This window comes from Myxine glutinosa, chromosome 8 (assembly GCF_964187855.1).
Source record: "Myxine glutinosa chromosome 8, kmMyxGlut1.1, whole genome shotgun sequence".
In the NCBI taxonomy this organism is placed as follows: domain Eukaryota; kingdom Metazoa; phylum Chordata; class Myxini; order Myxiniformes; family Myxinidae; genus Myxine; species Myxine glutinosa.
In genome coordinates this window covers 97002302-97027794 of record NC_136268.1, presented here as the reverse complement: position 1 = coordinate 97027794, position 25493 = coordinate 97002302, and the positions used below count along the sequence as shown (strand labels likewise).

The window sequence follows — 25493 nt, the reverse complement described above, 5'->3', positions numbered from 1 at the left end:
AGATATTAAAATTATGAAAGTAAAGGATGCTGCACCAAGCAAAACTCTGTCGGATGGTACCAGAGTCATTGGCATTGGCATTTCTTTTTCTGCGACATCCCTGCGTAGAGCACGAGCGCACTTTCTGATATCTTCTTTTTTTTTATGGACAGGTAAGCAAAGTTGGATGTGTTTAATGTGCATGTGTGTGAGTGTGTATTTCTTCATGCATTGAGTACCATTTGTTTGTACAAAACAATCACTAGAGTGTATTTTGCAACATTACAGGTGTTTGTAACACTGAATGTCATGGGAAAGAAAATAGGCACAGTTTTTTTGTTTTTTTTAAAGCAAAAGTCAAGAAAAATCTTACTTCATGCCTCCTTTTTTCCTCATTAATTCCGTGCTGTAGTTGGCATGACATCCTGAGCCGTTCCAGTTTCCACACACTGGTTTTGGGTCCAATGTGGCAATGACACCAAACTCTTCACAAATGCGATGCAGGATGAAACGTGATATCCAAAGATGGTCCCCCATTTCAATTCCTTCACATGGACCAACTTGATATTCCCACTGCAATAAATAAGTAAATATTACACTTACGCTTGCACTATTGTAGATTGTAAGATAAGTAGCTCACACTATTATCACTCCAGATGCACAACTAAAGGTACAATTGGGTTGCTCCAGCAAAGGTAGAAAGAGTTACTTATGGAATGAGTCACTTGTGTGCAGCACTTCAGGCTTCGCAAATGGACATGGAGTAAAATGGCAGCCAAGGAGGTTAAAGCTAAGAGAGTTAGTCACTCAGTCAAGGTTTCTCCCCACATGTTTTCCGAGCCAAAAGCATTCAGGACTTTTCCAATGTCATCAGGAAACACTCACCACCACGAGAGAGACCAGCTGGAAAAAAGTACCAGAGAAAAGGACCGACGCATGTGCTGTTTCACTTCATGGTGATATAAAAAACTTTTTGACCCAGAGGGTACATTTATTGGTGTATCGAAATGGATGACGTGTTGGGGGTACAGCTGTGCTGCTGCCATCAATAAAGAATCACATTTTATTTTGCAAGCCAAGTGCATGAAAAGCACTTTCAGAGTGCAGCTGCTCAACAAACCATGCGAGAAAATCACGATACCCGATGGGAATCGAGGGGATCCTCGAGGATTTTGCAAACAGTGTTTACGTACAAAGACAGGCATATGGCATGTCTATGAGGTTAAGAAATACAACTACAAAACGATGTGGCTAATCCCGCATAAAACATACATTTGAACACAGAAATTTGGTTCTTGTGCAGATTGCACCCTCAAGGATGAGTACCATATTCAAAGACAGCCACCAGGCAGAAAAAGCACCAACACTTTCCTTGAACACATTTGCCACAAGGCCCACATATTTCCAATGCAAACAACCAAAATATGTGCATTTCTTCCTTATCATGAAAATTATTTCCCTCCCACCATCACATTTCATTATGAACACAGACTTTGCATGGCAAAGAAGATGAACAGAAATGGTGTTGCTTGTAGATGAGCAAGGCCAGGAGTGGATCAGTCTATGATAAAGGATGTCTGAATAAAGTTTTAATGCATATTCCTATAGAGCAGGGGTGAATTTGCAGAATTTTTGCATTGATAAAAAGTATCCGAAAAAATTATCAAGTTAACCAAGATAACGACCATTGAGAATAATGGATGCCACGATGATTAACGGTTAGGATGGTGGGTTGAGTTTTGATTTTGCATCGGTGGTGACCTAGATCATGCCAATTGCTATTTGAGAAAAAGCAGAATCCCAATGACGAGGACTTGGCTTTATCCAGACACTCCATAAAATTCCACGTTTGGCACATGGCCGAAAATGAGCTGCGAATTGGATGCAAATGGCAGTCATGTGACAGAACCTAGGCTTAAGGTGGTCAAAAACAAATGAAATGTCGCCTGAGGTTACGTCGGCTCTTTCCTAACTTGATTAAAAATCAGAACAGTAGGGTTTAATAAATAAGTAATTATTATAATTTTATACATATGAAAAAGGCACCTCCTGGTTTTAATGGTGAGCACCAGCCCCGGATTATATCTCACACAGTGAAAACTGCATTATCCGTAAAGAATGAACAGCCTGTCTACCACCCAGACCATCGTTCCCACCAATGCAAATCAAAACCAGGGGGTGCGATTGACAGAGATAAAAATCAACGACATACAGCGTGACGAGTGTGTTCCCAATCTCCTATGGACACAAATTCCTAGACCAAAGCGTCATATCCGGCCGTGTCCTGAGAATTCGCGGTTTTTCAGGGGGTGGAAAAAAAAAATTCCACTAGCCGCTAGCTTGACACATTTATAAAACTCATCTTTCACCAGAAATGCATAAAGCAGCTGGACGTATGCAAACAAAAAAAAAACATTTAGGAGCACGAGCATGACCTACTTTACATTCACTGCTGTGTTTCGCGTTTTCATGGCTTTCGCGGGATATCCCATCATTCACATTGTGCACACCTTCATGTGATATCCCGCCGCCGTTCACAGTTAAACATTGCTTCACGGGATATCCCGCCATTCACACTGAATAGCTTCGCAGGATATTACACCAGCTACATAACGCAACATCCCTACGAGTTACTGCAGAACCACCTTTAGAGGCCATTTTTCTCTGCTGATCAGGGGTTGGCCTTTTTTAGGCACCGTGGTCCCCTTTTTGAGGCAATGTTTTATGGTCGGATGCCCTTCCTGCCGCCAACCCTGTTAGTCGCCTCTTGCGACACATAGGGAATTACCAGTGAACTGGTACTCAATTTGCCAACCTCGGAAGGATGACAGGCTGAGTCAACCCCCCTGGCCTTAATTCAGCGATCAACAGGGATTCAAACCCAGGATCCTCGGATCCCAAGCTGGCACCCTAACCGCTAAGCCAACACCAGGCTTTCTATGAGTTACTGTACAGAATGAAAACACTCCACAGTATCTATTAGTACAATTAGCTGTCTCCCTTTTCCCCATTGAAACAATGGCCATTTACACTTACCTCACTGTACAACCAATTGTTACAGACACGACTTTGATGTTAAGGTGGGCCGAGCGGAATGGCCGTCGTGTCCGCACAAATTACCCGACTATACTCGACGTTGACGAAGTCGCGCTACGCTGGCTCAATAAGAAAAAGAAGACACCCGGCTGGATTACAATAACACAATACGACACCAAGGGTTCAGTTCTCAAGACCTCCGGAGGAGATTATATTCGTACGGAAAGGTCAGATTACAGGGGCTAGAGTTATAATCACAGAAAGACAGGCACTTAGACACACTCTTATATTAACCCCGGACAGACGACAGACAAACGGGACAAGGCTGACTCACACGGGGGTTGATGAAAAGGACAGCGGGTATCGATGGCTCAAGGTGCACTCTTGGCTCAAAGCAGAATCGACTCGGTCCGGTCCAGAGATGCAGGGAGGTCACAGCGCTCGGAAGGCGACGTTCTTTCTCCAAGCTGAGGCGCATACATTCGTGGGATCTTCATCCACTGTGCCTTCACGGCTAATCGTCGACATTTGCGGGATTTCCCTCGCAACTTGCAGGATTTTCATCGACATTCGCAGATTATCGTCGACATTCACGGTATTTGCCTCACCATTTGTGGATCTTGCCTCACCATTCGCGGTATGTTCCTCGATATTTGTGGATTTTCGCAATTCGGGAACCAATCCCTCCTTTTTCCATTGAAACAATGCTCCGCCATTTGCGGTTTCGTAATTCGCGGCATTTTCCAAGAATGTATCCCCCGCGAATAGCGGGGTCTGACTGTATAGCATGATATTTCAAAAAGTTGTGCAAGGCTTCTGCCAAAACTCGGGAGATTATTTTGTTTAGGGTCAAGAACAAGCCGATTAGATTTTGGTTCAGGTACAGATCCAGATCTGGCCCATTAGTGGGATACAAAATGTAAACTGTTGAGCCTGGCAGTGGAGAGATGTGTCTCGTGGCCCTGCCCCTATCTTTGTTACAAATGCTCTCTACTGCGTGTCATTCTAGTTCTAAAAGTTTTGTTCCGAGGGCTCTTTTCAGGATCGTCACTGAGCCCGGACAGCTTCCAACTGCAGTTTGTTTGTAGTAATATTCCCAGAAATGGTTTTTAAGATCTCCATGAGGTTCTTCTTTGTCATTGCAGTTGCTCCAATTATCACTGGTACATCTTTGGCACTCTTCAGCTTCCAGGATATTTTCACTTCACTTTTGAGATTCTGGTCTTTGGTCATTTTCTTGATTTCTGCATCGTTTAGGCCAAAAATCATTGGGTGCCGACACCTCAATTAACAATGTGTTATTTTCTTATTTATCTGGTCGCAATGCTTTGTTTTCTGTGTTCACACTCGATGGGATCATCAGGTGGTATGTAACTAAGCGTACAGTGGATTACTGTACAAACACCGTTGTGCCTTTGTGTGTACAGCTGTTCTGACACGAGTTTCATTTACATTCTGATAGGAGGTGGCTCGTTCTATTTCTACATTGCAAAATCTACACTTCTCCAATTTACCTCGTCCTGACATCTTCTTGAAGCCGTTGGTGTCATGTCCTTGGAATGTATTATAAATCATTCTCCATCCCAGTTGAGCTTACCTCTTCTTAGCTATGCAATTGATGGGGCTGTATTCGTTTCTGTTTCGGTTTTATGTGTGACATTTTCCATTTGCACCTGTCTATGGAAAAAAAATAATTGCTGGTTGGATTAGGGATACCGTCTCTGGTTTGCTGTCTTCATGTTGGTACACAAATTGGATTCTGTAGTCTGTTGAACTTTTCCTGTACTCCGCCAATCCTACAATTGTCATTCTGTGCATTTCGTTGAGTTCAATGAGGCCACTACCTCCTTGTCTTGGCACGTACACTTTCAGGATGCATTGATTTTTGCAGAACATCTTGTGGATGGTAAGGAGTTCCTTGTTTTGATATCTAGTTTGTTGATGGGCCAGTTTATTATTCTGTAGCTGTACTGGAATATACTGTTACTGCTGGTTGATTAATCACTGATTTGTTTCTCAGTGAGAGCTATGCTTTCAGGATCAGTCTCGTTCTACGCAGGTATTCTTTGGCAATGATTTTGCGCATTTGTTTGTGACATATGTTATGGATTTATGTGGATTTATGTGAATTACTATTCAGGTCTTTGCTTATCAATGTGTAGTCGAGTAACGGTTGTTGTGATTAAAGGGTCAGGAGCCCTTCTGGGAAAAAGGAGACCGGAAACGGAAGAAGAAAAGACACGAGGTCCTGGAGAAGCGACGATCTTCTTCCTCTTCCTCGCCGAGCTCCGACGAGAGTTGGTATCGATATTGAGCAGCGTGGAGGACGCTGCGTTTGAAAGCCCGTCTGACAAAAGGAGTTACCTGCGCGGGGTACTTACCCCTTGACACGTCAAGTTGCCATGGGTTCGTGCACGGAACCCAGCGTCCGGCACAGTTCGCCTCACCGTCTACAAGGACGTGTACGGATCGCACCTTGGGCCTCGCGCGCGTTGCAAGCCGCGCTTGGTTTTGCCCCGTTGCGTGGCAAGGAGGTGTGCGCTGCAGCAGCTGTCCCCGGTACGAGACGTGCACGTTTGGAGCACGTCCGCCCGGGGTTCGTTTCACCGCCCGTGTGCGGAGAAGAGAGACATTGTGAGGGACAGTGGCCCAAGTGGTCGTGAGTGGGGACAGGGGGGGACACCGATGTAAGATGGCCATCTTAGTGATTGATTGTTGATTGTTGATGGTTGTTGATTCCTTGGGGGAATATATTATTGATTACTCTGGATCCTTGGTGTGGGGTTTCTTATTGACTGGAATTCATATTGATTGCATTACGAAAGCGTATAAATCATATATCTTTCTGGTGGGGTGCCTCCCCACGGTCCGGGGGTCACCGAGACCAGGTAGTTACCGGGAGGACCACGTAACAGAATTGGGGGCTCGTCCAATTGAATTCCGGGATTTAAAATTGTGTAACATAATAAAATAATAATTTTTATTAATTAAAATTTATTAATTAATTCTTAATTGGTAAATTTTTGAGGAATTGTGGTAAAGTCTTGGGTGAAGGTTAACAGGTGTTAACGATAGTCACCATGGCGTTTGTTGCACAGAACTTTGCGGTAACACCTAGTGAGGCACAGTTCCGAGCGTTACTAAAAGTGGACCTCTTGAAATTGGCCAAACATTTTAACTTGGAGGTCCGAACTAATTTGAGGAAGGCAGAGTTGCAGACCACGGTGATACAGTCTATGGTGGGATTAGGAACATGGGACGAGTTAGCCTGGCAGTGGCTACCCGAAGAACCAGAAGACGTTGAGCTCTGGAAACTGGAGTTGCAATTACGGAGCCAGGAACGGATCAAGGAAGAAGAAAGGAAAGCAGAAAAGGAAAGAGCAGAAGAAGAAAGGAAAGCAGAAAAGGAAAGAGCAGAAGAAGAAAGGAAAGCAGAAAAGGAAAGAGCAGAAGAGAGGAGAGAAGAGAAACAAGCAGAGGAAAGGAGAGTGGAACGAGAACTCCAGGAAAGGTTAGAAGGGAGAAAAGCAGAGGAGAGGAGAGCTGCCAGGGAACTCGAAGCAGAGGAGAGAAAAGCCGAAAGGGAGTTGAAGGAACGTGATCTGGCGCTTCAGCAAGAGATTAAATTCAAGGAGCTGGATTTAATGAGAGAACGGGGAGAGGTACCACCCTTGCTGACGGGGTCGACACCTAGCCAGAACACCTGGGATGTGGGCAGACATGTGAGGCTGGTTCCACCCTTCAGTGAAAAGGAAGTCGCTAAATTTTTTCCACACTTTGAGAAAGTGGCTCGACAGTTAAACTGGCCGGAGGAGGCCTGGACCATACTAGTGCAAAGTGTGCTGGTGGGTAAAGCTCAAGAGATTTATTCGGCGCTACCAATGGACCAATGTGCAGATTATGAGGTATTGAAGAAGCACATCCTCAAAGCCTATGAGTTGGTTCCGGAAGCTTACCGGCAAAAATTCAGGAATGCCAGGAAGAGGGAGAGTGAGACCCATGTGGAGTTTGCTAGAGTGAAAGAAAATATGTTTGATCGGTGGTGTGAGTCAAAAGGAGTCGGGAACGACTTCGAAGCATTGCGTGACCTGATGCTGGTGGAGGAATTTCAACAGTGTGTCCACGAGGACATCAAAGTACCTGCAGGAAAAGAAAGTACCGAAGTTGTGGGACGCAGCCACCATGGCAGATGATTATGCCTTAACACACCGGATAGGGGTCCACGAACCTAACTCCTCGCCTAGATCTCCGCAGGGGAGGTGTGGAACAGCAGGTGCGGAGAACGACAATACATGGCGGCGGCCTCGAGATGAATATGGGGACAACGCTGATACCCGAACTGTTCGAAATCAGGGGGCTACGGGCCCAAGACAAACTTATTTTTCGGGGGGCCCGAGGCAGACCACGAGTTTTTCCTCCGGGCCTACTTGCGCTTTTTGCAAGAAACCTGGACACTTGATGTCCAGTTGTTACCTCATGAAAAGGGAAAACCCAGAGCGGAGTCCGACTATTACCACTCCGAATGCGATGGCAAGCGTAAGAAATCACCCACAGAAGAGTTACCAACCATTTATTTATGAGGGGTTGGTCTCACTCAAGGGAGACTTGACTAACCCAAGACCGGTTAGGGTTTTGAGGGACACAGGAGCCCATCAATCCTTAATGCTTGAAGGCATTTTGCCATTGTCAAAGAGTACCGCAACTGGTGATAGTGTTCAGTTACAAGGGATCGGTGGCTGTGTTAGTGTTAGTTCAGTTACATGTCATCCATTTGGAATCCGATTTGGTGTCGGGACCGGTCACCGTCGGTTTACAAGCCACGCTTCCTGTAGAGGGAGTATCTGTGATTATCGGGAATGATTTGGCCGGGGGGCAAATTTATGGTAACCCGAGGGTTGGTAAAGAGCACAGCAGGGAATATAACACCACACCAGCTCGGGATGGCGACAAAAGTTCCAAGTTATTTGTAGGGGGACTGAACTTCAACACAGAGGAAGAAGTTCTGACCTCTGTCTTCAACAGATATGGGCCGCTGGTGGAAGTGCGGGTGGTAAAAGACAGGGAAACGCAACGGTCAAGAGGGTTCGGCTTTGTCACGTTTGCAAGCACAAGAGACGCCAGGGAGGCAGAGAAGATTTGGAATGGTAAGGATTTGGAAGGTCGGACCATAACAGTAGGGAAGGCATTTCGTAGGCGTCGAGAGGTCTACAGAAGAGGACCACTTGGCGGTAGTTTTGGTGTGGGCAGCAGCCGATATTACTATGGAGGCTCCCAGAGTTACGGCACCTCCCGAAAGAATGAAGGTCAGAGCACTGGCCGAGAAGGAGACCGCCAGTCAGGTAACGGCTGGGACAAGGGGTCCCATCGTAACTGTTAGGAGTCTGGAGAAGTTGAAGCCCTATATACGGTGGAGCCGCCAAGCCGGGGCTCCTACACGGACTAACCGTGAACGCCACGTTCTTAAAGGCGTCCACGTAGTGAACTTTCCTGCACGGACTAACCGTGAACTCCACGTTCTTAAAGGCGTCCATGTAATGAACTTTCCTCCCTGGACTAACCGTGAACTCCACATTCCTTAAGGCGTCCATGTAGGGAATACTCCGCTGGGCCTCCCGAAAAAGTGCTATAGAGAGGTTTAAATTTGGGGGCTTTGGTCACCACCTCTTAACCGTCATTCAAGAGAAACTAGAAGTGGTTGAAGCTTGGTCCAGAGGGAATTAATCTAGGGGATTGTGTGAAATTTTGTTGCTTTATTTTTAAGTGATGACTGTGCCCGGGGGGAACTGATGATTTTTGGGGGGGGGGGGGGTGAGTTATCTGGTTTGTTTATCCAAGTTCGCCGGCAAAGAAAGTTTTCGCTGGGTTCAAACTTTCTTTCTTGAAGGGGGGGAGTGTTACGGATTTATGTGGATTTATGTCAATTACTATTCAGGTCTTTGCTTATCAATGTGTAGTCGAGTAACGGTTGTTGTGATTAAAGGGTCAGGAGCCCTTCTGGGAAAAAGGAGACCGGAAACGGAAGAAGAAAAGACACGAGGTCCTGGAGAAGCGACGATCTTCTTCCTCTTCCTCGCCGAGCTCCGACGAGAGTTGGTATCGATATTGAGCAGCGTGGAGGACGCTGCGTTTGAAAGCCCGTCTGACAAAAGGAGTTACCTGCGCGGGGTACTTACCCCTTGACACGTCAAGTTGCTGTGGGTTCGTGCACGGAACCCAGCGTCCGGCACAGTTCGCCTCACCGTCTACAAGGACGCGTACGGGTCGCACCTTGGGCCTCGCGCGCGTTGCAAGCCGCGCTTGGTTTTGCCCCGTTGCGTGGCAAGGAGGTGTGCGCTGCAGCAGCTGTCCCCGGTACGAGACGTGCACGTTTGGAGCACGTCCGCCCGGGGTTCGTTTCACCGCCCGTGTGCGGAGAAGAGAGACATTGTGAGGGACAGTGGCCCAAGTGGTCGTGAGTGGGGACAGGGGGGGACACCTATGTAAGATGGCCATCTTAGTGATTGATTGTTGATTGTTGATGGTTGTTGATTCCTTGGGGAATATATTATTGATTACTCTGGATCCTTGGTGTGGGGTTTCTTATTGACTGGAATTCATATTGATTGCGTTACGAAAGCGTATAAATCATATATCTTTCTGGCGGGGTGCCTCCCCACGGTCCGGGGGTCACCGAGACCAGGTAGTTACCGGGAGGACCACGTAACACATATTTGATCACCCTCTTATATTCTGAGGTATTTGTATGAAGCGTTGTTGTCAATATCGTGCATTGTTGTATTGCGGCCAATTTTTATGTTGTCGGTTTTTTTTTGGTCGACCTGAGATGAATGTGCACTTGGCACAGTTATATAGGCCAAATTCCATGTGAATGTCGGTGGAGCACCGCTTCACTAAATTCAGTCATTCCATCAATTTTTCATCGTTTCGTGCAAAGACTTTTAAATCATCATTTCACAGTAGATGTATCGCCTTTCCTGTTTATTTGGATGTGCTCTTATCGGATGTTAAGGTGTATCCGTGTCTTTGCTTATTAATGAGGTTTCTCAGTGGGTCCATGCCTCCATGGCCAGGCAAAACAGGAGGGTGGAAAGGCTGTCTTCCTAGAAGATCCCACGTCGTATCTTCATCTCTGGTATTTCGATTTTTCCTTCCGAGTGCTGCAGCATCAATGTGCCATTCCAGAGATCCATTGCTTTCTTCATCATTTTGAATATTTGGGGTGAATCTTGTGCACATGCATGCATTTTAACATGGAATGATGGAAGTTGCCTGGCATAGCAACGGCTCCTATGGATTTCCTCAACTCTAAGGAGATCCTTATCCTTAAGGTTGTTTATGGAAATCCTTAGCTAAGGAATTATAGTGTATCTTAGGGGGAAATCCTTTCTTAAGGTTAAGGAAGTTTTATGCAAACGAGCCTTTGCTTCGGCCTTTTATTTATTTTTTCGATTCCCTTTATTAGCTTTGGACCTGTTTCCTCATATGAACAGCTGCATTTGTCCAATTTCCCTTCTCAATTGTTCTATGTTTCATTTGTCTCCATTGGTTTATGATCTTTGTCTGTAGAGCTTGGTTTATTTTTCTTGTGGTGATGTTTGCCTGTCACTTTTTCTTGAATGAGCAATGTGCTGCTGCAAAGCTCATAGTGTTGATGTCCTTCAACTCAGCTGACCTTGATATGATTTTTCTGAGTGCTCTGTTGGTTCATCTTACTATTATTTTGTCCATTTGTTATTTTCTATTCGATAGAGTTGTGGTCTTTCCCCGAGTGGTATCAATCTCATCCCCACTGATTTGTTGGCCATGCAGGTGCCTCAATCTATGACAAACGCCGGGTCCGTTCCTCTCCATGCAGTGGGACCGTATCACCTCCCACCATCATTTGTCATCCCCGCCACTAGGTCTCTGGTGCCACTCTGTGTTCCAAGTCCCAGCTTTGCCACCTAGCCTCTCCCTATGTTATCTTGGACACCTCCCCACCCTCCCTCTGTCCACCTCCCGGCAAGTCCTCGACTCCCATTCTCCTCATCTTCTGCTGCTTGTCCTCTGGCTTTATCTTTTATTCAATTTCTATTTAGAGACCTATATGCCACTGACGAAATTCTTTCGAATTTATAGAATGGGACCATCTCTAAACTGTTGGTCATCTCTAAACGATGCTGAAAAGCTAAACGGAAGCTCAACAGAAGGCAAAAATGATTTAAAATCACCCAAAATTAACTTCATTTTCGGTACACAGCGAGCGGTAGAGAATTTGCATCAATGCCATCTTCCGAACCCGGGGGAGGTTTGGGGAGGGGGGGAGTTGGGGATGAGGGGTGGGGTAGGTAGGGATGAGGGGTGGTAGGAGTACAAAGTAGCTTCAGCCTCTATCTTATGACACAATTAGTCACCCTGGCAAGGTTGGTGGAGATTGAATAATTAACTACCCAATGCATCACTGCATCAGGCACAGACATGCAGAGACGGACACCAAATTGGAATTTCCTGCATGACAACAGGGACCCCAACTGAGCCACTAAATTGTGTTTTGCATGGAGCCTCCAAATGACTAACACCGCCACTGCAAGTGACTGGCAATGGGAATAGATAGACGAGTTTATTTGATGATACTTCCGGAGCGACAGGGCGAGATGAGAGGTTTGCAAGGATTGAAATCCATTTTTCCAATTATCAGAACTACTTGAAATACGTTTCAGATTGGCAAGAGTGGTGCAGTTGCAGTCTCTGACTGTCATTGGCGTGGGGGTAGTGCACAACAATGTCAAATCATCTGTTGAAAGGAAGAGAGGGTTTTCCCAGGCTTACTGCATGCAAAACGCCTTTCCTATAACTCCTACTTCCAAGTATGACCTCAAGTGTCTTTAATAAAGTAAAAAAAAAAACAGGATTACAATTTATTTATTTTTTAAGATCACCATTTCAATGCACACTCATTCTCTCAAGCGCCACAGGTCTTGTACAATTATCTCACTTTTCATCATTATGAGAAAGCAAAACAAACCTGGGAAGGCATGACCTCGCCATTGGTTCCAGAAATATTGACACCCGCATATAGGCATGCACGGTAATGAGCTTCAATTACATCTCGTCCATAGGCATGGTTTGCTCCCACACTACAGTAATATGGACCTGCAGTGGGCAAAGTACAATCACATTATTTACATCACGTGATTAAATAACCAAGCCTTGTCAAAACTAGACTCGGTGGTATAATGGTTGGAGAACATCTTCTTTTTTTTCCTTTTTTTTTGTATACATAATCGAGGCTCGTGAAAGAGCTAACATTTATCACACAAACAAATCAAACAGACAAACAAACAAAGTATATAAAAAGGGGAGCGGTAGACAAGATGGGGAGAGAAGGGGAAGCACATAAACACAACATTTGAGAGCAGGGACATCGGGAATGTGTGGGAGGGAGAGGGCTTGGGGGGAGGAGGCGTGAGAAGGGGGGGGGGCGGGGGGAGGGAGAAGTATAAAACACAAGGACACCAAGGACTTCCAGAACAGAAGTTGGTATTTCAAAAAAGTGGAATTGGGGTGAAATTAGCGGGGGTAGAAAAGATCTAGGTTTTGGATGGGGGAAGATAAGAGATGGTGGTGAACAGCTGTTTTAAAGACCTGGAGGGTGGAGTGGGATTGAAGAGAGTGAGGGAGTTTGTTCCAGAGGTGGGAGAAAAGAGGAATGAAGGAGTGAAGGTGAGCAGAGAGTCTTGATTTTGGCAGTTTAACCATAAGAGGGTAGCAGGCAGATCTTGTGCGACCTATAGGAATATTTGCGGGACAGAGCCCAGAGAGAGCTGGGGGGGCAAGGCCAGAGAGGAGTCGGTAGAAGACGGAAAGACCACCAACCTGCCTGCGGTGAGTGAGTGAGAGGCCCTTGGAGTTAGCTTCATCGCGGGAGATTCCAATGATTCTGAATGCTTTGGTTTCAACAGCGTGACGACGAGCTAGGTGTGAGGCAGGAGCACCAGCCCAGAGGGGAGAGCAGTATTCCATTGAGCTGCGGATGAAAGCCTTGTACGTGGTGAGGAGCTCAGGTGTGCCAAGGAAGGACTTCGCACGACGGAGGATGCCCAGTCGGCGACTGGCTTTGGAGGCCAGATTTGAAATGTGGTTTTCCCAGGAAAGATCATGGCAGATAGTGAGACCCAAAAGCTTGAGTGACAGAACTTCTTGGAGAGGATTATTCAGAAAGTGGATGGGAGGGTTGTCCAGTCGGTCTTTTCGGAGAGACATCGTAAGAGTGTGAGATTTGTCAGGATTGAAAGACATGTTCCACTTGTTTGCCCAGTGTGTGATTTTGTCCAGGTCTGCAGAGAGTGAGGAGGCTGCAGACTGCCGATCTGAGGGATGAAGAATGGAGCGACAGAGAGTAGAGTCATCAGCAAAGAGATAGAGAGGATTTTCAAGAGAGTCAGAGAGATCATTGATGAAGACCAGAAAAAGCACAGGGCCCAGAACACTGCCTTGGGGAACTCCAGCCTGAACAGGAAGAGGAGATGAGAGAAGCCCATTCAGGGCCACACGTTGACTACGACTAGAGAGGAAGTTCTAGTTTTGCTCATCACCTTGAAAACAAGCCAAAGAAATGATCTCCCCATTTGTAGCACTCACCTTGAGGTGCAGGAAATCCACCTTCTGGCCATCCAAAAGGCTTCTCGTTTATACCCAGCAACACAAATTCTTGCTCAAGTCCGAACCAAGGATGACTCTCTTTGGCCAAGTCCATCACTTTTTTGCAAGACGATCTTAGGTTCTTTGCTGATGGAAAATTAGAACATTTCAGGCAGAATACTTTAATAGTTGATAATTTTAAAAATACATTACAATAACACCCCCCAATTCAAACAGATCAAGACATTCTTCACCTCAACAACGCCAAGGGTTCATAATTGCAAACCGATCACTGTCCAAGTTTCACGTCATTGCAATGTAGCAGCAGTTCTTCCAAGAGGAATCAACAAGAAGAAGAAAACCTGCTTCCAATTCATATACAAGTAAATAAATGTCTAAAACGAGTTGAGTTCCCTACCCCAACCACATCACACCACACCACACCACAGAATACATAAACCATGATCAAAACGGATCGACAGCTCAGCAGCTCATCAACCACACCCATACAGTACACCATACAGTACATGTGGCATGTCACTCAATCCCCTCCAAGGACATTTTAAATCCAATTTACATTTGTCAACCAAATACTGATCATAATCCAAAACTTGATCGGCACTCGGTAGAGCACATACCCCCACCAGGCTGAACAGTTTACGTGTTGTATCCCACTGATAGGCCAGATCTGGATTCGGACCTGGACCAAAATCGAATCGGCTTGTTCTTGTCACTGAACCAACTCGTCCACCAAGTTTATTCATAACTCGTCCACAACTTTTTAAAATATCATGTTATATATCGCTTTTAGCCCGATCTCTCAATGGTGAAGAATCTCAGTTGTTACGGTCCGCGGATTGGATGTTATTTACCGAGCGGAGGTAACCGCGGCCGAACAGTTGTTCCCCCGTTTCTTCCCGACTCACCCGATTCACCCAGGGCCCAGACGTTGGCCAAATCGCGCTATGCCAAATCAATGATAGAAAGGACACGACGACTGGGAAAGATGAAACGACGCAGTACAGTTCTCAAGACCTCCGGAGGAGGGTATAATTACAGTGGTGGAGAAAAGGGGGTAGATTACAAGGCAGAGTGAGGTAAAGACACAGAAGAGATGGGCACTTAAATACAGTCTTACTTAGATGGGCACTTAGTAAATTAAATAATTCTCATATCCGAATGTACATTCAGATCTTCACCAAAATCGAATCGATTCGTCCTTGTCACACACACAACCTTTCCACCAAATTTCGTCCAAATCCGTCTATAACACTTTGGGATATCCCGCTATGTATCGTTTTTGGCCCGATCTCTCAATGGTGAAGAATGACTTAAAAAATTATACTAGCCGGATCGGGATCTGGATCTTCACCAAAATCGAATCATTTCGTCCTCGTCACATATGCTACCACTCTGCCAAATTTTGTCCGTATTAGTCCACAACCTTTTGTCACCTTTGGTGGTGGAAGTAAAAACAACCAGACAGGCATCCATATTAGCTCATGCATATTTTGGGTATCCATATTGTTCTGCACAATGGTTTTAGTCAAATAACCCGAGTAAAGCCTTTTCTTCACAAACACTCCATTCTCCTTCCATGTGATAAATGTTACCTTAAACAAATTGATTTGAAGAAGATTAACCTTTTGTTCAAGCTCGGACATTCAGCAACTTCCACCTGAAATGAGGAATTAATTACAAAATCTAGGCATGAAAACATTTTCCCCCTTGATATCCGACGAGAGCATGTGTCACGATAAACATACTATTTAACGCACTTCAAATACTATGCTTTGAAAGAAGGTAACCAGGTCAAAGTATCTACACATTTACAAACTCAGTAGAGAGCATACCTCCGCCTGGTTGGCCATATCACTCAATGGTGAAGACTCACTTAAAAAATTTAATAATTCTCATATCTAAATCCATATTCAGATCCTCCCCAAAATCGAATCGATTAGTCCTTGTCACACACACAACCTCTCCACCTAATTTCGTCCGAATCCGTCCACAACCTTTTGAGATATTTTGTTCACAAACGGACAGACAGGGGGTGAAAACATAACCTCCATTCACCTTTGGTGGTGGTGGTAACTAGAATGGCACTCGGGAGCGCAAAGCTCCACCAGCCTGAAGAGTTTACGTTTTGTATCCCACTGATAGGCCGGATATGCATCCCGAAGTCTGAAATCTCCAATCTGGTCCAATCAAAATCTAAATGACTTGTTATTGTCACCTACCCAACACATCCACAAAATGTTGTCATAACTCGTCCACAATTTTTTGAAATTTCGTGCTATATATCGTTTTTGGCCCAATCTCTCAATGGTGAAGAATCACTTTCAACAATATATGTGGGCCACATCCTGCAAGCCAATCAAAAGCTTTTAAAAATGCTCAAATGGCACAGTTATCAAAAGTAGAACAACAACAACAACAGGCATTTTAAGGCCATTTTCCCTGCTAGAGCGGGGGTTAGCCTTGCGGTCCCCATGACAAACTTCTCCATTTTGCCCTATTTTCTGCATCTCCCCTTGTTAACCCCCTGGCCCGCATTTCTTCTTCCACCATCTTTAGCCAAGTCTTTCTCGGTCTTCCCCGTCCTCTACTTCTTTCTACATTCATTTCCATCACTCTTTCTCAACCAGTCACTTTCATCCTTCCTCAACACAAGACCAAACCATCTCAACCTGTTCCTCTTCACAGCATCAATCACAGGCAATATTCCCATCATCTTTGGCAATTCAACATTTGTCTTCCTCTCTCTCAACGATACTCCGCACATCCATCGAACCATTCGCATTTCCACCCTTTCCAGCCTTCGTTGCTGCTCTACGTTCATTACCCAACAGTTATCAAAAGTAGAATAACGACATATTCTTTCTGTGAAAGCTGGTGTCGATCTGTGTCAGTAGACAGGTAGAACAATGGATGGAATGAACAAGATGTTGACTGAGCTATGCAAACCGCCGTGGGAAGCAAGAAGCTGACATTTTGGGCATTAACCCTTCACTCGTTTTTTTGCTTTTCGCTCCGATGAAGGGTTATTGCCAAAATCGCCAGCTTTCCCTTGCTTCACATCAACTTCCAGTCAATTTCATCCACAGTTATCAAGGTCAGGCCGCAGCAGCTAAAATGCGGTTCAAGTACCTATCCCACCACATCTCCTCAAACCTGTCAATATCCAACTACATCTATACAACACCTATGCATACCGAAGTAGTAAAACTTCAAAAAAGTCCCTACTGTATGTTGAATCCGGTGATTTATGAAGTTTGAAGCAAAATTTCTGAGATTTTCACATATTTCCTGAACGGCACAAAGACCTGCGTCTCCACCCTCCCACCCCCATTCCGCTGGAGGGTATTGCTCTACCCTGATTACATACCATCAGGCTCCCGGCTGTAGTCGAGGACTTCACACAGAACAATTTTGTTGGGATCCAGTCGGAAGGGATCACGAAACATTGCTGCGGGAATGAGGTACATATCGCTGTTGAACCCTTTCGCCTGATGCGTGCTTGAGCCATCATAGTTCCATTCAGGAATGTCTGCGACAGAAAGAAAAATAAATGAAGAGTGAGTACTAAATACTGGATAAATACAAGCAATACAAATTTTGCCCACAAAGTTTCGTCTTTTGTCCACAGTGTCTTTTCCCCAGCACAACCATCATTTGACAAAAACCTCTCACAGACATCACTGCCATTACACATGTCTTTGTTATAAAAGGAGCCTTGTCTGTCTGTTTGTCGTGCTATAACTTGAAAACGGATTAACGAATTTAAATGAAACAAATGACAGTGGATACAGGGAACTCCCAGGAAGGGTCGTGATGCCAAAAAAAAAGAACAAAAAGCTTGGTTTGTGTGGATGGGTACACGTGGCAAAACTGTAAACGCCAACTTGCGACATTTGCTATTTCCGCACAGAGGACAGGATCTCCCAGGAATCCTTTTTAGCTGCGACGAGCAGCTCTATGAGAGGACCGCGTTGTTGTTCTTGTTGTTGGGGTGCCTTTTTGAATTGCGCACGCGCATACACTCGGACGTGCGTTGGTATGAGGTAAGAACATCGCGGACTAAAATCGCGATTTGTTTGAAGAAACCAGAATAAATTTAGCAACAAAGACAACATGAATGTTTTCATATCAATCTCGTTTCACAGAACCTGATACAAATTATGTGTAATTATTGAATAGCGCATGCGCATACACTCGGACGTGCGTTGGTATGAGGTAAGAACATCGCGGACTAAAATCGCGATTTGTTTGAAGAAACCAGAATAAATTTAGCTGAAAGACAAAAAGACGCCGGTGCATGCGTATAATTTAATGACTGGTCGAATTTGGTAGCGCATATTGCAACGGATATCCTTATGATTCTGCACGTCGCAGCCGGTGACCACACTGTGGTCATTTTTCTCTTGTTTGTGTTTGCTCCATATATTAGCCATCGCAGTTATGCAGAGGAAACGGAAAGCCCCTTTTTTTTTTGGAAAATTACACAAAGACAGACGAGGAGAACTCATCCTGTGATGGCCCGTGCCGAATACGGACCCCAGACAGTTTAATTAACAAAAAGAGGAGAGGGGGAGGGTGAGAAATTATTTCTATTTTCATCTTCCTCTTCGTGCATTGTATTTTATCCGCAATTCAGCATAAAAAAAAAGAAGCCCTAATGAACATCCTCTTTAAAATATCCTTGTTCCCTGGGTGTATGCCTCGGCCGGTATCTATATACCGCATAACTTATTTTTCCCCAATAACAACTGTTTTTTCTAGCAATTGCATAAAGATTGGTATTCTTAGCGAAGCGACGGATCTTGTATTCTAGTGTGTACAATTACCCATCCATACCTAAACGACATACCTGTCCTGCCGATGGCCATCTACCATTTTATCCTGAATAATGTTTCTCGGTACCCATACAATTCAAGTAAGTTAAACCTACGTATTGTTTGTCCACCACTACCTTTTGACGTGTTAACTAGTCTTTCAGCGAAACACCCGTGCCGTACTACTGTCCTAACTCTCGGTTTCTTTACTACGCCGCTGTTAGACTTTCGGTCTTTTTTTACTCTGCGTGCCTGGCAGTCAAACAAAATTGAAAACTATTCCGAACAAAAACTTAGTTTTTAAGGGCGTTATAAAGAACACAAACAACAGACACAAAGGACAATCTTTATTTTACAACTTTGATTTAATTTAAATTGAATTATATACTTGAACAGTATTGAACACAAATCGCCCTCTTGTCACTTCAAAGAACCTCCAATTTTGCAGTACAGTAATTGGACGTGTTAAATAAGGTGGTGTATAAGCCTACTTCAATAGTGCTAAAGGGTTGGGGTGCACGGCATCCAGCAGCAGGGTTGGAGGTCACGGCATCCAGCTGCAGGGTTGGGGGTCACGGCATCCAGCTGCAAATTTAGGGTCACGGTGTCCAGCAGCAAATTTGGGGGCACGGCCTCCAGCAGCAAATTTGGGGTCACGGCGTCTAGCAGCAAATTTGGGGTCACGGCGTCCAGCAGCAAATTTGGGGTCATGGCGTCCAGCAGCAAATTTGGGGGCATGGCGTCCAGTAGCAAATTTGGGGGCACGGCCTACCGCAGCAAATTTGGGGTCACGGCATCCAGTAGCAAATTTGGGGGCACGGCCTCCAGCAGCAAATTTGGGGTCACGGCGTCCAGCAGCAAATTTGGGGTCACGGCGTCCAGCAGCAAATTTGGGGTCATGGCGTCCAACAGCAAATTTGGGGGCACGGCGTCCAGTAGCAAATTTGGGGGCATGGCCTACCGCAGCAAATTTGTGGTCACGGTGTCCAGCAGCAAATTTGGGGGCACGGCACCCAGCAGCAAATTTGGGTGCACGGTGTCAAACAGCAGCAGGGTTGGGGGGACAAGGTGTCCAGCAGTAGGGAGCGGGGGGGGGGCGGCGTCCAGCAGTAGGGAGGGGGGCACGACGTCCAGCAGTAGGGAGGGGGGCACGACATCTAGCAGTAGGGAGGGTGCACCACATTGAGAAGCAAGGTCGGAGGCACCGCATCTAGAAGCAGCATGGGGGGCACCGTGTCTATAAGCAGCATGGGGGGCACCGTGTCTAGAAGCAGCATGGGGGGCACCGCATCTAGAAGCAGCGTGGGGGGGCACCGCGTCTAGAAGCAGCGTGGGGGGAACCGCGTCTAGAAGCAGCGTGGGGGGCACCGCGTCTAGAAGCAGCGTGGGGGGCACCGTGTCTATAAGCAGCATGGGGGGCACGGCGTCTAGAAGCAGCATGGGGGGCACCGCATCTAGAAGCAGCGTGGGGGGCACCGCGTCTAGAAACAGCGTGGGGGACACCGCGTCTAGAAGCAGCGTGGGGGACACCGCGTCTAGAAGCAGGGTGGGGGACACCGCGTCTAGAAGCAGGGTGGGGGCGCATACACAGCGCTTTGGCGGAAGGAATAAAGTGTGACCTAATCCCGTGCCGATAGTCTCCATGACCGGAGCGAGATCAGTTACACCTACATGGATCGGAGTTTTACCTGCAACGCTCTTGGGCTCCTCTGGCAGTGTGCGGCTTTTGCATCGCAGTCCCTCCCCGGTGCCGTCGATCCACACGTACATCACCTGCACGTTCCTGCCCTGAGGAAGAGCCAGGTATTGTCCTTTCAGCTGCTTGTTCATCGTCGAACTCGGCGACAGCGTCATTTTAGTTTCGTTCTGCTTTTGCTCCAACTCAAAACTATGTTAACCGGATCCTGGCACGATCAAATAAGTACAACTGACTCAGGTACCGGTATGTCGTCTTTTTACCCATACCGATCCCCGCCTGGCGACCCCAAACAACATAGAAACGAGATGCTTCAATGACCTACTTTGCGTGACGTCACCTGAAAAGGTTTCTTCTTCCTCTTGTGGGAATGTAAATGACGTTTTCAGAGCTGCGAGAAGATGAGAGCCGTTTTCAGATGGAACTGTGGAAGTGGTGGGATTCCTCAGTCATGGGTCAGTACTAAGACCATTTTTAGGTCATCTCATCTCGACTCTCGAGAAAATGGGTCGTGATGTCTGTCTGTCGGTCGGTTAACCTTTTCCTATTTTTGCTACTCCTCCATTACATATGGTTTGATTGTTCTGAAACTTGACACATTAATCCAAGAGGGTATCCTGCACAATAGCTCAGGCTTGGATTTTTCGATTTTGGATCATGGGGGCTCCCAAGGGATCAGGGAGCTCCCAGGGCCCCCCCACCCCCCCCCCCCAAAAATCAGCAGAACTACAACCTCGAGAGATGACCGTCAGCCCACTCGGGGTCACTCTAGCTCCATTATTATCCATAATTTACAGCAATGATTTGGATAGTGGAGTGAAGAGTAGGTTTTCCAAATTTGCAGATGTGATCCAAAGCTTGGAGGTAAGGTAGATAACAGAGGTGGCACAGTGTTGAGATTCAGGAAACTATTGATACTTGCAGAGCTTGGGCAAAAAATTGGCAAATGCAATTTAACCTAAACGAGTATACAGATGCTTCGGATAAGAACAAGTAAGATAGAGATTACATGATGCAAGGAGCAGTCTTGGAGCTTGACACACATAAGAGAAGGACCTGTTGATCTGGGGGTGGTAATATAGATACGGGAGGAAAGCAGAGAGGGCAGTGCCAGGCAGCTATCGGTAAAGCAGACAGGGGTTTAGGTTGTATTCGTAGGGGATGCATTATATATCAAAATAGGTGTTAACACTGTATAGGAATTTAGTTTTAGGTCCCATCTAGAATATTGTGTGCAGTTTTGGTCACCACAACTGAGGAAGGATATATAGCTACCCTAGATTGAATGAGCGGGGTACAGCGTCAAGCAACTGGATTTATTCCGGCCCTAGCTAGTCTAAGCCATGAGGAGTGGTGGAAGGAGACAGGGCTTTAGACTTGAGAAAGGAGGCGGTTACAGGGGGTTATGATAGAGATGTTCAAGATAATGAAGGGTATAAAAGGAATAAGTGAAGAATAATTATTCAGCACAATAGACAGTGATAGGACCAGCGGCCATCACCTGAGTCCTGAGAGTAAGGACGATGAGAGTTCAGGCGCACAGGGGTCTTTCACTCAGAGAGAAGTTAATGCATGGAATTTTGTCCCTGGAAAGGTAGTAGCAGCAGAAACAGTAGATACGTTTAAATTATAACAAGATATGCACCTAGAAGCATTGGAGATACAAGCGTATAGGGATGTTGATAGGACTTTTAGGTAGCTGGAGTACAGATTGGTGATTGTTTGCATCTGTGCGGAGTGTCTGTAGGAGTCTCATCAGGGGGTGGTGTGTGGTTGATGTGCGTTTCTCACCCAAGAACCCCCTTTGCCAATTTCTCCCCCCACATCCCCGCCTCTCCTCCCCAAAAAAGGGGGAAATAATAATAAAAATAAACACAAAAAATAACAAAACGAAAAAACAAACAAAAACAATATATAAATATTTTGCTTTTTAAAATATATTAAAATAATTAAAATAAATACATGTCCCCAATTTTATTTTGACACCCTTAGGCTGGTCCTGGGCATGCCACATTGTCTCGCCCGCATCTCTGCCCCCATTCCCATAATGTAATTGTGTCGTTTTGACGGATAAGATCGGACTGGTGTTGATGTGGAACAGGGCTTGAACCGAATGGCCGAATGGCCTCCTCCTTTGTCTACTTTCCTTGTGTATCCTTGTGTGTAATGGCTGTTTAGAGTGTTCAGTTTAATGAAAATTGTATTCATGTCAAATGACTTTGTGGACTAGTACCACGATATCCACAATGTCAACACCATGTCATAGCCAGAATTATCACCCCTCTCCTCTGAGTACACCATACACGTGTCGAGCTCACAGGATGGCTGAGAAGTAGGCCTGGGAATGTGAAGTTCCTCTGAGTTATCCAGCCTGGGTTTGAATCTCAGCCCAGCTATAAACTGTCATTATGGTGTTGCACTCGCAGGGCGATTCATCAGTGTGTGTGCCTCCCTCACATGGATGTTCAACTGGTGTCCCGTGTTCCGGCATTAGATGGTGGACGTTAAAGATCACACGGCGTCCTTCGCAAGGAGCAGTCGAGGCATCGTGACCACCCTCAACAAACAACAAATTCCTCCCACCTTTATTAGGCCTGTCGATTTATGTTGATTATTTATGTCGATATCGATTTATATGTCTGACTCACCCAGTCACTTTATTGTTATGATTTATGGGAGCGAGACATGGGTAATGAACGTAGAGCAGCAACGAAGGCTGGAAAGGGTGGAAATGCGAATGGTTCGGTGGATGTGCGGAGTATCGTTGAGACAGAGGAAGACAAATGATGAATTGCGAAAGATGATGGGAATAGAGCCTGTGATTGATGCTGTGAAGAGGAACAGGTTGAGATGGTTTGGTCATGTGTTGAGGAAGGATGAAAGTGACTGGTTGAGAAGAGTGATGGAAATGAATGTAGAAGGAAGAGGAGGACGGGGAAGACCGAGAAAGACTTGGCTAAAGATGGTGGAAGAAGAAATGCGGGCAAGAGGGTTAACAAGGAGAGATGCAGAAAATAGGGGAAAATGGAGAAGATTGTCATGGGGACTGCAAGGCTAACCCCCGCTCTAGCAGGGAACATGGCCTTAAAATGCCTGTTGTTGTTTATTAGGCCTGTCGAAGCAGATTCCTGAAATACTCGGGTCAAATTTCCCCACAAGAAGGAAGAAATACGTGTCGTAAGTGAGAATGCAATGTCCTGGAAATGATTGCATTTTTTTTGAACAAGACAAACAACAAAATATAATTTGACACCAATGCATCACTAGATATGCCTCAGGCCATGTTAGACGTCAATTAAACAAACATTACGCCTAGGTCCCCCGTCGTTGAAGTGATGTGAGTTGACAAAAGTGGAGGACGCAAGGCGGCCATCTTGGATTTTGACGTGGCGACCCAATTTTCAATCGCGTTCTCCCTTATATTGGACCAGCCAAGTCACACAAAAAATCTTTGGGTGGCATTTCCTGTTAAAAGCAGGCATCCAGGCTGGATCAATTGCTTGGGGGATGTGGAAAAACAATGTGGGTGGATGCCACCCTGGATTTTGACCCTGAAGGTCTTTTTTTTTTTCTTTTTTTTTTTTTTTTTTTTGTTGTATACAAGATCGAGGCTCGTGAAAGAGCGAACATTAATCACACAGAAAGACAAACCGACACATAAAACATATAACATCGGGAGCGGTAGACAAGATGGGGAGAGAGGGGGAAGGACACAAACACAACATTTGAGAGCAGGGACCGAGAGACATGGAGACATGGAGAGATCTGAGAGAGGGCGAGGGCTTTGGGGGGGGGGGGGGCATGGGAAGGGGGCGGTGGGAGAGGTATAAAACATATGGACACTGCCAGGACTTCCAGGAAAGAAGTTGGAATTTCAAACAAGGTGGATCTGGGGTGAATTAGCGGGGGTAGAAAAGATCAAGGTTTTGGATGGGGGAAGATAAGAGATGGTGGTGAACAGCTGTTTTAAAGACCTGGAGGGAGGAGTGGGATTGAAGGGAGTGAGGGAGTTTGTTCCAGAGGTGGGAGAAAAGAGGAATGAAAGAGTGAAGGTGAGCAGAGAGCCGAGATTTCGGCAGTTTAACCATCAGAGGGTTGCTGGCAGATCTTGTGCGACCTGTAGGAATATTTGGGGGACAGAGCACAGAGAGAGCTGGGGGTGCAAGGCCGGAGAGGAGTCGGTAGAAGACAGAAAGACCACCTACCTGCCTGCGGTGAGTGAGTGAAAGGCCCTCAGAGATAGCTTCATCGCGGGAGATTCCAATAATTCTGAAAGCTTTGGTTTCAACAGCGTGAAGCCGAGCTAGGTGTGAGGCAGGAGCACCGGCCCATAGGGGGGAACAGTATTCCATTGAGCTGCGGATGAAAGCCTTGTATGTGGTGAGGAGCTCAGGTGTGCCGAGGAAGGACTTCGCACGACGGAGGATGCCCAGTCGGCGACTGGCTTTGGAGGCCAGCTTGGAAATGTGGTTTTCCCAAGAAAGATCATGGCAGATAGTGAGACCCAAAATCTTGAGCGACAGAACTTCTTGGAGAGGATTGTTGAGAAAGTAGATGGGAGGGTTGTCCAGTCGATCTTTTCGGAGAGACATAGTAAGAGTGTGAGATTTGTCAGGATTGAAAGACATGTTCCACTTGTTTGACCAGTCTGTGATTTTGTCCAGGTCTTCAGAGAGTGAGGAGGCAGCAGACTGCCGATCTGAGGGAAGAGGAATGGAGCGGCAGAGAGTGGAGTCATCAGCAAAGAGATAGAGAGGATTTTCGAGAGAGTCAGAGAGATCATTGATGAAGACCAGAAAAAGCATGGGGCCCAGAACACTGCCTTGGGGAACTCCAGCCTGAACAGGAAGAGGAGATGAGAGAAACCCATTCAGGGCCACACGTTGACGACGACTAGAGAGGAAGTCCGCCAGCCATGCGTGGAGATTTCCATGGATACCAAAGGAGGAGAGTTTGGTGAGCAGAGCGGGGTGCCAGACTGTGTTGAAGGCACGTGATATGTCGAGGGAGACAGCTCTAATTTCCTGTTTGGCATTGAGGACCTCCATCCATTGTTGAGACAGCAGAAGCAGCATGTCCAGAGTAGAGTGACCTGGTCTGAAACCAAATTGATGATCAGAGATCAAGCCATTGGAGAAGAGGAAAGATTTCATATCCGAAGCAATGATGGATTCCATGACTTTGCTGATAATTGGGAGAAGGCTGATTGGTCTGTAGTTGCTAGGATCTGTTTTTGCACCTTTTTTGTGCAAAGCGGTGATGTTGGCTGATTTCCAAGCAGATGGCAGTTGACCTTGAGCAAAAGAGAGGGTGAAGAGAACAGAGAG

The 25493-nt window shown here is 46.0% G+C and overlaps 1 protein-coding gene across 1 annotated transcript in view; it reads right to left on the bottom strand.

Moving 5' to 3' along the window:
- The window catches only part of LOC137432742 (glutamine synthetase-like), a 41771-nt gene extending 21267 nt beyond the window's left edge, over positions 1–20504 (bottom strand). Inside the window, exons 1-5 of the mRNA XM_068124898.2 lie at positions 20159–20504; positions 17024–17185; positions 13636–13782; positions 12020–12147; positions 353–552 (exon numbers count right to left, since the gene is read on the bottom strand). Coding sequence (XP_067980999.2) covers positions 353–552; positions 12020–12147; positions 13636–13782; positions 17024–17185; positions 20159–20324 — 803 coding nt within the window. The 5' untranslated portion in view covers positions 20325–20504. The remainder of the gene's footprint in view (positions 1–352; positions 553–12019; positions 12148–13635; positions 13783–17023; positions 17186–20158) is intronic.
- Between the last annotated feature and the right edge of the window lie 4989 nt (positions 20505–25493).